Genomic DNA, 14,656 nt, shown 5'->3' with positions numbered 1-14,656 from the left:
TATGGTTTGAGAAATTATCATCTTGTGATACCAAATATATTTTTCTATGGCTCCACTAGAGGTTGGCAAAAAGGATATAAATCACTGCTTACTACGAAAAAGTGATGTTTCTTATTGCTCAAGATAGAGGACAAGATAGAGGACTGTAATTCGCCTTCATGGGGTTTCAGGCTGTTTTCCAAAATTCTTATAAATTTGGGCTCATAAGCTTTTATACCATGAAGGTTAATGGAAATAATAGTCACCATTCCTGAATCAGCTTCAAATAGTAATGTTTCTCATGTTCCTCTTTTTTACGAGTTGTCAAATTTTTGGTTTCTATGAGCAAGATTTCGTTTTTTCCCAGGCTGGGTCTTCCAAAATATTTCAATGAACAAGAACTTAGAGATGGTATTATGTATCTTGAAGCATTATCTGTTATTATAAACAGTGCTGCAGGGTGACCTTGAGAAGTGAAGTCCCTCGATAAAATAAAAGGCTAGTAAACGACACAACACCTGATTCTGAGTAATAGATAATTATCATGGGTTTAGTTTGTTTTGTTGGCCTTTTATGGGCTGAAAAAAATTCCTGTAAGTTATCGACTATTGGCTGCCTTTGCATAGTGGTATAATATTCCTAAGCATGAATATATAATTAGTCGGATATAATTGCCTTGAAATTGATTAAGCAGGATTGTTTGCACAACCATTGGCCATAGACTGCGCAGAGCCTCCATTCATACCAGAGGTCTCCGGAAAGCCTTGTTGTCCGGTTGTAAGCCAGCTTAAGTGCTTCGTATAGACTTGCGAAAAAGTGTTAGTCCCCGTTCCGCACTAGTTTTTGGACCATTGCTTTTCCTGAGCCATAATAACTATCGTATTGACATTTTGACCGACGAATTCAGTCAGTTTGAACTGGATTGACAAGGAGTTTCAGAAGCTCATGTCCCATTGGTAAAAAACATGAAATTAGGCATAAAATATATTTACTCAGGCAGGAAGGATGCGGTGTATAGTGGGGTTTAAGATGAGCAAGGAAACATTACGGTTTCCACCTTTAAACCTCCTTCAAACCGTACCAAAGTTTAAAGTGATATTGGTGCGCTTTTTAAATAGTAACAAGGTATTGGCTGTTGCAAATACATTTGTTTTGAAAATTGGTATTTTTAACTACAAACTTGATTTGTTCTTTTTATTGTTATGATTAAAGAAACATTGTCCAAAATATAGCTTTATATTGCTTTCAGTAAAGCACAAAGGACATTCTAGTTTTTGAGGGAAGAAATCAATATCTTTTTAGACTCAAAGGGCGAAAAAAACCCAGTGGTATAAATAAATGTCGCTTTGAAATAATGGAACTAAACTGATTAATTATCGAAGAAGACTTTTTTCCTGAAAACTTGGCAAGTATTTATGAATTCTTTTTTTTTTATAAAAAAATATAAAAACATGCTGAAGTTTCAAATATTTAAATTTTTAATTATTTAAATAGGGATTTTAATGCCCGGAATAGGAATCGGGATAGATGGTATCCTACCCTAGGAAACTTTAGAGTAGGAAATGAAATGCCCTCGGTTAAAGACTGCTGTAGTTTTGTAGTTAAAACAATCTAGTAATAGGTAATACAGTATCAGAATTGCAGCAGCAGCTGCAACGTAGCAAAGGATGATGTTATATTATTATGATGTCATTCCTGCTATCTCTAAAAGCATAACACTGATGAAACTTAACCCCATTTTTAATGAAAAATACCCATCCTTTATGTAATATTTGTGCTTCATTTTCTTTCATCACTACCTTAGACAATTGTTTCCATGCCTTTTGCCTTATCAGCTGTTCGGATTCATTCATTGTCTTGTATAATTTTGCAAGATGTCATATATTCCGAAAACTTCCTTTCAGTTATCCTTCATAAATTATTTTTGTTTCAATTACGTTGTTACTTAACTCAGTAACAACAAGGCATTTTCCATTGCATATACCGCTAAATTTTTAAATTATACATTAGCATTGATTATAACCTACACACCTTGTATTCTTAAATACAGTTTTTCATAAAAAAAATTGATTTTATCCTAAAAATTATTTTTGTTGTTTACAAAAGGCACTATGTGCAGCAATTTACCATAAAATAAGCCATTAAAAAGCTCCCTGTGATACTCCAGTTCCCCGCTTGCTGTTGAGGAGAAACGGAAAAAAAATGCTTTTGATGCTGAATTTCGTGGTTTCAGCCAAATTTCCAAATTTCAGGTATTTTTCTAGCCTCAGTTAAAATTATACATTAGCGTAGATTATAACCTACACACCTTGTATTCTTAAATACAGTTTTTCGTAAAAAAAATTGATTTTATCCTAAAAATTATTTTTTTCTGTTTACAAAAGGCACTATGTGTAGCAATTTACCATAAAATAAGCCATTAAAAAGCTCCCTGTGATACTCCAGTTCCCTGCTTGCTGTTGAGAAGGAGAAACGGAAAAAAATGCTTTTGATGCTGAATTTCGTGGTTTCAGCCAAATTTCCAAATTTCAGGTATTTTTCTAGCCTCAGTTAAAATTATACATTAGCATAGATTATAACCTACACACCTTGTATTCTTAAATACAGTTTTTCGTAAAAAAAATTGATTTTATCCTAAAAATTATTTTTTGCTGTTTACAAAAGGCACTATGTGTAGCAATTTACCATAAAATAAGCCATTAAAAAGCTCCCTGTGATACTCCAGTTCCCCGCTTGCTGTTGAGAAGGAGAAACGGAAAAAAATGCTTTTGATGCTGAATTTCGTGGTTTCAGCCAAATTTCCAAATTTCAGGTATTTTTCTAGCCTCAGTTCAGAAAGTAGAAGTTTAGTTCAGAAAGGCTCAGGTTACGTAATAGCTTTAGAGATTCTGAACTGAGACTAAAATAAATTCGAAAAGTAGAACTGTTACTAAGACACTATAAGTATTTTTGCATTTTCAGGTATTTAACTAGTTTCAATTCAAAAGGTATATTTTTCTGTTGATAAAACCATAAGAATATAATTGTATTTTTCATTATGTACTTGTGTTTTGATCTGAAACCACTTCTAGACATTGTAGGCTATTCTGTTTGGTGACCATTGGCCGTCTTTGTCTTTTAAATATCTCAATGAAGAAAAATTTACAGATGGCACTAATTATTAGTATTGGAATTGGGTATAACATAAATTATAATCTTCAAATTCTTCAACGTGTTCAACCTTTTTGGAATTATTTGATTTTTAAAGTCAGACTAAGAATGACTGTCAAGATGATTAATAAAAAAGCTCTTTTTTTTGTCAGAAAAACAAAGAGAATCGGACGTTATAAACTCTTAAAGACAGATTTATTTCTCCTTTTTTTATGTCTGTTAATGGGAATTCCCTTCGCCCCTTTACTTTCTATGGACACAGGCGTTTACTCCCCCCCCCCTTTCCGTGGAGAAACTCTCCCCTGGAAAATACCCTCTTGCGTGGAAAATTTTTTTCCCAAGTTGGAATATTTTATATGGGTTCTGTTATTTTTTAAGTTTAGCTGATAAGTGCTAAGGAAAGTGGAAAACGGAAACTTATGTGCAAGTCTTGCCCCCCTCCCCCCTCCGTGAAAAAATGTTCTTGTTATGAAAAACTCTACAAAAACTCCCTCCCCCCTTCAGAAAAATACAGAAAACTTCAGAAAAATCTGAAGATTGCAGGACCTTGGGACAGGATAGTGGAAATGAACTTAAAGTTCTGCAATGGGATTCTTTGATTCTTTTGTAGCTAGGGAGAGAGGGAGATACCTCAAAGAGTGATTTTTAATTCTAAAATATTTCAACTTTGATTGAGCCTTCGAATAAATACAGAATTATCTCTAAGGAAGAGACGAGAGGAGGATGGAGGAAGAAATTGGTTAAAATCCCCAGGCAACTATAGTCTTTTTTAAGTCAAAAGTGATTGGATACCAACCAACCGCAAGGGGCATTTTCGGGGGGAGATTCTTCACGGGGAGGTGATTTCCAGGGGAGGGGGGTATTTTTCAGCGAGGTGGTATTTCCCGGAGGTATTTTCCATAGGAGATGTTTTTCCCGGGGAGAGGGCTGGTTGCCCTCCAATCACTTTTAACTTTTAAAAAGGTCACTAAAACTTTCAATTTCCATTTGAACAATAAAACGTTATTAATAAACCTCATTAACAAAACTCTCATAGTCCTTGGGGAAGGGCAGTAGGTTATTGCAAGTTACCCATTGTTGAAATTTATGGTTTTTATAGAAGGGTTGGTCTTACAAACTTTGGAGAAGGCTCATTCGATTAGAAATTGAAAATTTCAATTTTGAAGAGTCAGAGGTAATCAGAGAACAATCAGTCTCTCCCTCTTTACCACCATTTTCCCCCCAAATGCATTCAATCAGAATTTAAAAATTGTTTGTTTTCGAAAATGTCTAAGGGCCAAGTAACCATGCCTCTGGGGCTAACAACCCCGCCAGCAGCTCCTGGAGCAAGGGTTGTAAGTTGTGCTAGTTACTCACTATTAACACATAAGGCTTTATAGTTTTTTTCAAATTTTGTATGTATTTGGGGGTGGGTGCTCATTCGATTGAAAATCAAAAGTTCCAGTACAATTTTTAAGAGTTATAAGTGATCGAAGGGCTTCCAACCCCCCCCCCCCTCTTTTTCCCCAAATACATCCGATCGATAATTTTGAGATGAGCAAGTTATTTAAAACAGTTCAAAGGTTATACAAATATGCTTCCAGGTTCGTATCCTGCCACAGGCAATTTTTTGTCCTGTGGTGGCGCAGTGGATTTGACCTTAGCTTGGTAATACGGGACCCAGAGATCGAATCACGCTGCAGGAATGCACTGCAGGGCCGACGCAGGGACCTTAGTAGTCAAAAAGCGTCGTTAATTCTTAAATAATATGCTTCCAGGTTAGCCCCTGGTGCAAAGGCTGTAAGTTATGCAAGTTGCCTATTTTTAACATACAAGGTGTTCTTGGTCAAGAAAAGAGGGTATGTTTGATTCTATAGATAAAAAAAAACATGGAGCATTAGGGTCAAACCTTAGGGAAATGTCAAAAAGAATGCCAAACACAATGAAAAGACATATTTTCCTTTAATGATCGTGAAAAGGAAATACCAGCAATAACTACAATGGCTGATGGTATCAGCCGTCACATTGTATGGAAAATGTTTAGGAGAATCTTCAACTAAATAAACCTGAGGGTTTAAAGTTTAAACTTTCTGGGGATGCTGAAAAAAAGGCTGGAATGCAACCAGTCCCCCTCCCATATACTTTTTAGCTGCAATCTTCTCAAAGACATCTGATCAAAATTCGCTATCTAGATTCACAAAGGTAAAACATTATGAACACATATGTTTATTACGTCCAGAAAGGCCTCATTCATCCGAAACAAAAAAGTAATAAATCAGCTTTAATGGTTTGTGACATTTTCACAATCACAATCACAATCACAATTCACAATCACAATCACATTTTCACAATCACAAAATCACAATGGTTTGTGATTTTCTTTTTTCTGCAAAAATAAAACACATATGTATTATGAATGATCTTGACGGGCTTTTATATCCTGACTTTGAGAAACCAACTATTCCAATAAGGTTGAACATAAAAGATAATATTTTAGCAGATTCCTGACCAATGCACACATGAGCAAATGAAGGGGTTTTTTCACTTGCTCCAAGATTGTTCGGATACAATTCATTCAGAGCATTTTTTTCCGTCACCTTTTCTCTTTCGTTTTTTTCTTAATATTTACCTTCAATTTTGGATTGATTTGGCCCTAGCTTTAAAAAAAGTAAATGCCATCTTTAAAGGCTGATGCTTTGAAATAGTGTTCTAAAACTTCCCTATTGGCAAGTCACTTTTCCTATTGACAAACGTTACTCTTTACTTACTGTTCATTAATACGAATGATTGATTTTTTTTATTCTGACCTTATCGGAATGTCGGGAAGGTGTATTTTAGTCACACACTAGAATTTATCTTGCCCTTTTTAAAGGTCAAAACCTCTCGGTGGGTAGACAACCGTGGACACCCGCCAATTTTTCAATTTATATTCAAATATTCAAAAATTTTCTATTTTTTTCCTCAAACATGGAATCATACCCAGTATCTGAAGATGCACATTTTTCTAGAATTAAGTCCTTTTTAAAATATTATCAAGACGAATTTACAAGAAAAAATTATTCAAAGAAACATATTTGTTCGAATAATCGGATATTAGCATGTTGCTCTGTTTGGCTTACTAGATTTGACTGCATTAATTCAAAAGGCATTATGCTAGATCACAAATTTTCCTGGAGACCGTTTACTGGCTTTTGGGGTTGTATGAGTGTTCCATATAAACGTTGAAACAGACCGCACTCGAGAAAATAGAAAATTCTTCATTTATTCTGAATCAAATTCGAAAAATAAATCAGAGGATTAAACGGAATTAAACTAAATCAAAGGCAAGTACACTAAAATTGAGTTTGGCAGATCCAATCGACGAAATTTAGCGAAATTGGACCAGAGACCAGAATACTATCTACCCTCTCCTCCAGTTAGCCTGGTGCTGAGTTTGAAAAGTTGTATTGTAAATACGAATTTAAAAAAAAGGCAGTCCCGTCAACTACAAAAACCAAGATATGAAGTTTCTGTCCATTAACTCACTAATTTAAAACGATCTACAAAAAAAAATTCAAGGAATAATTAAGACTACAATTTAAAAAACAATAGTAATAATAACAAGGATACAAATAAGAATAATACAAGAATACAATTTCAAAGAATAATACGAATACATATAATAATAATAAGAATACAAACAACAGGGATACGAATAAGAATAATAACAAGAATAAAAAGAGTACAATTTCAGGGAATGCTTAAACATACATATCTAATCAAAAGAATTTTTAAGAAACCTTCGGGAAAAACATTTTCTGCTTGAAAAAATAAGAATAATAATAACATACGACTATAAATATACATTTTTTTAAGTTAAAAAAAGGTCAAGCTGACTAAATTCATATGTTACGCAAATAACCTTGACAGGCTGAGACACTATTTCCCATTCATAAGTTCTATACTTTTACTATATGTTCATGCTTATTCTACAGAGTGAATTTCTCAACAATTTTAAATCAAAAATCTTATTTGCTGCCTGCCCTTTCCCTACCCTCCAAAAAAATAGAATCGATCTTTTGATGGGTCTTCCTCCAAAGTACAAATGGCTCCAAGTTCAAATTACTCCAAAATCTCTCATATAACTCCATCCCCCTTTCTGTTCACCCCCTTCTAGATTCTTGATTCTAATTTCACCCTTCCTTGATTCTAAACGACAGATATGGTTGATATGGTCTAAGTATACCTTGATCAAGGACTGCTCGCTTTAAAAAATACAATATATTATACTAGGAATAGACAGATGGCTCTACAGAATGAATCTACTTTATTCGATAGCTTAATTATATCTCGTTATTTACGATTCCTTAGTAAGCTCACCAACGACTGGTGCTGCCACCTGCACCAATATCGACACCATTTTTACCAGGCGGTAGTAAGAGGCCCAAAGGAGACTAAGAATTACTTCAATCCTATATTTAAAAATATCCTTTACTTTAAAACAGAAATATTAATAAATACGGGATTTTTAGCTGATTTAAAACTTCTTTGAGTCTAACCTAGACCAGATTCAACTTTATTTTAGACAAGATTTCAAATTTATCAGATTCTAAGTCATTTTTCTAAAAATGCACAAGGTTTTATATGGCAATAAACCTTGTTCATAGAAGGGAATGGGAACTTACCATAACGGTAGGTCAAAAATATTTTGTTCGTAGCTACTAGTTGCTTTACATTAGGTATCATCGTAACTCCATCAAATCTATGAATGCTATCCTACTATGTACGCCAGTAAAGCCACCACCATGGCCTTGTGGCTAGTGGTCAAATACTTTTTTAGTACCGTGTGACCAGAAAGGCCGTATTCTTACGCTTGCACGAAAAACCGGAAAGATGCAACAAAACTGCAAACTCGGCCGCTTTTCGCAAAAACATAGGTGGTTTTAAAAATGGCATTCCCGAATTTTGGAGTTTGATGGAACTGGTTTTCTTGATCTGCTAGTGACACCCTTAGAACATCAATGCGTGTAGTTTATGTTTACATTAAATATAATATAATATTAATATTTTAAATTAATATTTTTGCGTAATATAATATATAATACGTAAATTACGTAATTTACGTAAATATAATTTTTTTCAAGATAAATTTTTTACAGTTTAAACTTTTTTAAATATATTTTTCAACTACTCAGCATAAATATTTTAACGCCACCACGAGGCCCTCATTATGCACAAACTTCTAATTTCTGCACATTCTACACATACAATTTCCTTCAAGTAATCTCCAAACAGAATAAGGAGCAGTTAACAGCTAGCAGTGACTACATAGAAAAACACAGGACTTGTCTTTACTTCCCTTTCAACAGTTTTCGATTCTGTTCATTCGACACAAAAGGTTTCCTTCATATAGTCTCCAAACAGAACAAGGAGCAGTGGATACACGGAAACAAGTATAAAGACATATATAGTCTCCATCAAGTAATCTCCAAATAGAACAAAAAGCAGTTAACAGCCAGTAGCGACTACATGGAAAAAGGCACAGGAGTTGCCTTTACTTCAATGTCGGAAATTTTTTATTCTACTCATTTGACCCGTAAAGTTTCCTTCAAATAATCTCCAAACAGAATAAGGAGCAGTTAACAGCTAGCAGTGACTACATAGAAAAACATAGGACTTGTCTTTACTTCCCTTTCAACAGTTTTCGATTCTGTTCATTCGACACAAAAGGTTTCCTTCATATAGTCCTCCAAACACAATAAGGAGCAGTAGATACACAGAAACAATTATAAAGATATATATAATCTCCATCAAGTAATCTCCAAACAGAACAAAAAGCAGTTAACAGCCAGTAGCGACTACATGGAAAAAGGCACAGGAGTTGCCTTTACTTCAATGTCGGAAATTTTTTATTCTACTCATTTGACCCATAAAGTTTCCTTCAAATAATCTCCAAACAGAATAAGGAGTAATGACTAAAAAGAAACAAGTATTAAGACATATACAATTTCCTTCAAGTAATCTCCAAATAGAACAAAAAGCAGTTAACAGCCAGTAGCGACTACATGGAAAAAGGCACAGGAGTTGCCTTTACTTCAATGTCGGAAATTTTTTATTCTACTCATTTGACCCATAAAGTTTCCTTTAAATAATCTCCAAACAGAATAAGGAGTAATGACTACAAAGAAACAAGAATTAAGACATATACAATTTCCTTCAAGTAATCTCCAAATAGAACAAAAAGCAGTTAACAGCCAGTAGCGACTAAATGGAAAAAGGCACAGGAGTTGCCTTTACTTCAATGTTGGAAATTTTTTATTCTACTCATTTGACCCATAAAGTTTCCTTTAAATAATCTCCAAACAGAATAAGGAGTAATGACTAAAAAGAAACAAGTATTAAGACATATACAATTTCCTTCAAGTAATCTCCAAATAGAACGAAAAGCAGTTAACAGCCAGTAGCGACTAAATGGAAAAAGGCACAGGAGTTGCCTTTACTTCAATGTTGGAAATTTTTTATTCTACTCATTTGACCCATAAAGTTTCCTTCAAATAATCTCCAAACAGAATAAGGAGTAGTGACTAAAAAGAAACAAGTATTAAGACATATACAATTTCCTTCAAGTAATCTCCAAATAGAAAAAGTAGCATTTAACAGTCAGCAGTTACTGCATAGAAAAAAGCGCATTAAACAAACTTTATTTTCAACAACTGTGTTTTTTGTTCACTGGGCACAGATGAAATTCACCGAGCATTCTCCAAATAGAATAAAAAAGAGGAAATAACTAGTAGTGAAGCACAAGAGTCGATTAGCTAGGAATTACTAATAGTAAATTACGACACTCCGTTACAAAACACCTATAAAAGTAGTCCCTTGGCCTCAGAAAGCACTTCTTCGACATGCTTTTTTTAAGAATAAAAGTATTTTTCCATTCATAAATTATAACTAGCAGTGAAGTCGATTTTTACTAAAATAACTAGCAGTGAAGTCGATTTTCACCTAACTTTCGACATATTTCTTTTCTCTTCATTAGACGAAATAACTAGCAGTGAAGCACAAGAGTCGATTAGCTAGGAATTACTAATAGTAAATTAAGACACTCCGTTACAAAACACCTATAAAAGTAGTCCCTTGGCCTCAGAAAGCACTTCTTCGACATGCTTTTTTTTAAAAATAAAAGTATTTTTCCATTCACAAATTATAACTAGCAGTGAAGTCGATTTTTACTAAAATAACTAGCAGTGAAGTCGATTTTCACCTAACTTTCGACATATTTCTTTTCTCTTCATTGGATATTATGTGTTTGATCTGTGGCATATATCGTTTAACATAAGATACAGGAATGAGGTAGATATTTTGCAGGGAATTGCCAATTGCAGATCCGAAGCGTTTTAGCTGAGTCAATTGCCCCCTGAAAATAAAACAGGTTACGTAAGAAGGAGTTAAAATTTCCCAAGATTTCTTTATCTTAAAACACATAAAAAAAAACATCTTTTTACATTAATAGAAAAAGTTTGGCTTAGATCTTTTTAGACCATGTAAAACGATTTTGATATAAAAAAGGTTATTATTTTTTAGATCTATTTTTTAGGTCTTTTAGACAATAATTATTGAAGAGTCCTTGCTGACGAGCGTCCAGTTTGTCGTTGTCATTAAAATAAAGAAATCTAATCCGTTTTGTAGTAATTTTTTGATAATATTTTTAATTTTCAAAATAAAATTCCTCTTAAATGGCGTTGAAATCATTTTCGCCCTCCCCATCTTCTAAATAGCCTTGAATATAGACGTAGCTTAACTCACCATGAAGGAAAAGAATCTGTTCATGTTGTTTTCTTGCAAATTTTTGTTCTTTAAATAATGGATATTAATTTACTTTTTCTCCTTTTTTCCCTGTCAGTTCTGCTTTGTTTTGGTTTTGTTTGTGTTTGTCAGAATTTATCTGTTTCTTTCTATTTTCTTTCTTTATACTCCATCAGTGTTGTATTTTAAATTTATGATGGGCAATAAATTGATGCATACATACATACATCATATATATAATATAAATACACATACAAATATGAAAGGTCTTAAGCCGAACTGGCCAACAACAACAAAAAATACAACAAAAAGAGGTAAAATTCAATGAAAAGACAACAAACGGGACTGCGGCCAGTAGAGAGAAAAGACTAAAACAACATGGATATTTCGCCTGTATGCAAACTAGGCGTCCTCAGCACAAGAGAAACAAAGATAAAAAGCAAAAAAAGAAAAAAAAACACTGAACTAAAACAAATAAAACCACCAACAATATTAATAAATACAATTGTCGCAACTGATTCACGTAGGGAAAAGAAGCTATTAGAGTTACTTCAATGAGAACATCAAAGCAACTGAGTAAGAATTTATAAAAATTGAAATTAAGTAAATTATTTTGTTGCGAAATAATCCTCTTGTTAGCTATTATTGAAGCAACTGCTTTTGGTCCAGTGGGTAATCTAGTCCACTGGTGATTATATAAGCTTTCTTAAGAACTTAAGGACTTTTCATAAAGCTTAAGAACTTTCATTGGTTAAAAGCCATGCAAATCTGTTAAATCAACAAATTTTCTTTAAAAATTGCAAGAAGGAATCAGTGATGCCTAGATCTTTAAGAATCAATATTCATTTTTGGCATTAAACGTGAATCAAAATTTGAAAAGAAATTAAGCCTCATGGCTTTAAATCACGTGACTTTTGAGCAAAAACAAAGACGTTTTAAGTTGTTCAAAGACTTAAATTTTGCCGAAAACCTTTTAAGGAATAACTTTCCATCTGACATTTTTCTGAAAATTAAGGAAATGGCCGTTAGATCTTTCCACCATGATTTCCATTTGTCAAAGGTTCGCTTGGCCGGCAAGTTCAATAGACTTTTGTTTGAGAAGTTCCAGGATTCGGATTCTTTTATCCTCGTTTTTGTCTGGGTCATGCCATTGAAGAATTTGTCATCTAAACCTCTTAGTAGTCAACAAGAGGCAGTTTTGTCGAAGGGTTTTAAATTCTGTTTTCCAACACCAATTTCTTATTCAAAGTAATTTCAAAGGTGGAGTCAGGAATTATGGCTTCTATTGTTGAAGTCGAGGCTCTTCAGGAACTTAGAGCCGAGATCGTAAGGAAACTAAACACTTTTAATATGAGCGAAATTGAAAATGATATCACAAAAAAATGAAATTAAAATACTTTCTGATTTGAAAAAGGATAAGGTCCTTACTATCACTAGAGCAGATAAAGGCAACACTATAATTATGGACACTGATGATTATGATCGTAAAATGAATACAATTATTTCTGATACCATTGCTCATAAAAAAAACTGGATTTTGACCCTACGAATAAATATAAGTCGATAAGAAAGGAATTGGAGTCTCTGAAAAACAATTTACACATTATCCCATAATTTTATAATAAATTTTATCAAAGAGGTTACTCCACACCCAAGATCTATGGTCTACCCAAAATTCCTAAGACGGGAGTCCCCCTCCGTCCCACTGCATCAACATTCTATTAACATGTTGCAAAATTTGGAAAGGTGATCGGTGTTATTGCATCCTCTCTTAGGAACACAAAATAATATTTAAAAATTCGACTGATCTTGATGATAAGTAGAAAACTTTTACATTGAGGAGAGGAGAATTCAATTCTCTGTAGTTTTGATGTGGTGTCCATGTATTCAAATTGTAACGTGAAAAAGTGCGAAGATATATTAAGGATGAAATTACAGAAGCACTTTGATTTGATACAAGATGTGACCACGGCTAGTTTGGATATTGACGTCATTATGAAGTTGGTTATCCTAGTAAATGAATATTCTCTTTATTTTGGTTTTAGAGGTGAATTTTACAAACGGGTGTTTGGTTTGGCTATGAGGGTCTCCCTCTCTCCTTGGTCGGCAAATTTTTCCATGGATACTATTGAAACCCCCGCTATACACAGTTATAGGCTCTCCCCTTGTTTCTGGGGAAGATTCATGGAAGATGTGGTTTGCATTTGGATCCACGGTTTAAATTCCTTAGACCTTTTCCATAAGCATTAAAAAAGTTTTGATAAAAATATAAAATTTAAGAAAATGACAAACTACCTTTTCTTGATATCTTATTAATTAAAATGTGATTTCGATTGACTATTCTCAATGTATAAAAAGCCCACAAAAAGTGATAGGTATTTGAATTTTCATTCGTGCCACCCTATTTCAATGAAACGAGGGGTAGTGATTTCACCGGTGGATAGAGCTTTCAGACTTTTTTCCCAGGAGTTTTTAGATTCTGAATTGTTGTATTTGAGGGATATTTTATTTTTAACTAGCTGTTGGGGTGGCGCTTCGCGCCACCCCAACACCTAGTTGGTGGGGGCGCTTCGCGCCCCCCCCCCAAGCCCCCCCGCGCGCGTAAGTCGTTACGCGCTTAGTTGTGTCCCTATGTCCCACCTGTGAATATAGATATATATATATATATATATATATATATATATATATATATATATGTTTTTAACTACGTAAAACTTGCGAATATACAACATTCTTTGCTGTCCCATTGTCTGTGCATATAAATAGATTGTCAGGTTTACCGACTCTTGAACATGCAACATATAATGGTCCATGGGAAAACAATCCGTATTCAGATCTATACCTCATGATTCTAATGATTGCCCTTGAGCTTTGTTGATGGTGATTGCTAATCGACCATTCCCTGAGTCGCCATCGTCATTTATATATCCCCCTGTGCACCCCGGCGTCCCCTTTGTAGTTATGTCCCTGTGTCCCGGTCGTCATTTATATTCCCTGTGTCCCGGTCGTCATTTGTGTCCCGGTGTTCCAGTCTGTGATTTCTCTTTGAGTGTCCCGGGCGTCATTTATATTCCTTGTGTCCCGGTGTCCCGGTCGTCATTTATATCCCCCTGTGCCCCCCGGCGTCCCCATTGTAGTTGTGTCCCTGTGTCCCGGTCGTCATTTATATTCCCTGTGTCCCGGTCGTCATTTGTATCCCGGTGTCCCGGTCTGTATATACATTCGTTTTTTAGTTTTGTTTTTCTCCTTTATTTTTTTCCTTTTTTCTTTTTTTTTCTTTTTTAGTTTATTTAGATTTTTAGATTTTTTAGTTTTTTTATTAGTTTTTAGTTTTTTTGTAGTTTTTACCGTTTTTTTAGTTTTTTTAGTTTTTTTTTTTACTTATGTCCTGGTCGTCATTTATACTCCCTGTGTCCCGGTCGTCATTTGTGTCTCGGTGCTTTGTTGATTGCTAATTTATATTATATTTATATTTATATTTTTTATATTTATTAATATTTTTTTAGTTTTCTTTTTCTCTTATTTTTCAGTTTTTTCCTTTTTTTAGTTTTTTCTTTTTTAGTTTTTAGTTTTTTTTTGTTTTTTACCTTTTTTTAGTTTTTTTAGTTTTTTTAGTTTTTTAGCTTTTTCAGCTTTTTTAGTTTTTTTATTAGTTTTTAGTTTTTTTTTAGTTTTTGCCTTTTTTTAGTTTTTTCAGTTTTTTTTTAGTTTTTAGTTTTTTACCTTTTTTAGTTTTTTTTAGTTTTTTAGCTTTTTTAGTTTTTTT

General features: G+C 33.8%; 1 protein-coding gene across 1 annotated transcript in view; it reads right to left on the bottom strand.

The window, feature by feature from the left end:
• Positions 1-5,051: 5,051 nt before the first annotated feature.
• The window catches only part of LOC136039175 (uncharacterized), a 59,090-nt gene continuing 49,485 nt past the window's right edge, over positions 5,052-14,656 (bottom strand). Inside the window, exon 7 of the mRNA XM_065722690.1 lies at positions 5,052-10,501. Coding sequence (XP_065578762.1) covers positions 10,345-10,501 — 157 coding nt within the window. The 3' untranslated portion in view covers positions 5,052-10,344. The remainder of the gene's footprint in view (positions 10,502-14,656) is intronic.

The sequence above is a fragment of the Artemia franciscana genome, chromosome 19, assembly GCF_032884065.1.
Source record: "Artemia franciscana chromosome 19, ASM3288406v1, whole genome shotgun sequence".
NCBI classification, from domain to species: Eukaryota; Metazoa; Arthropoda; class Branchiopoda; order Anostraca; family Artemiidae; genus Artemia; species Artemia franciscana.
Note: the sequence above shows the minus strand (reverse complement) of the source record. Positions and strands in the feature narration are given on the sequence as shown.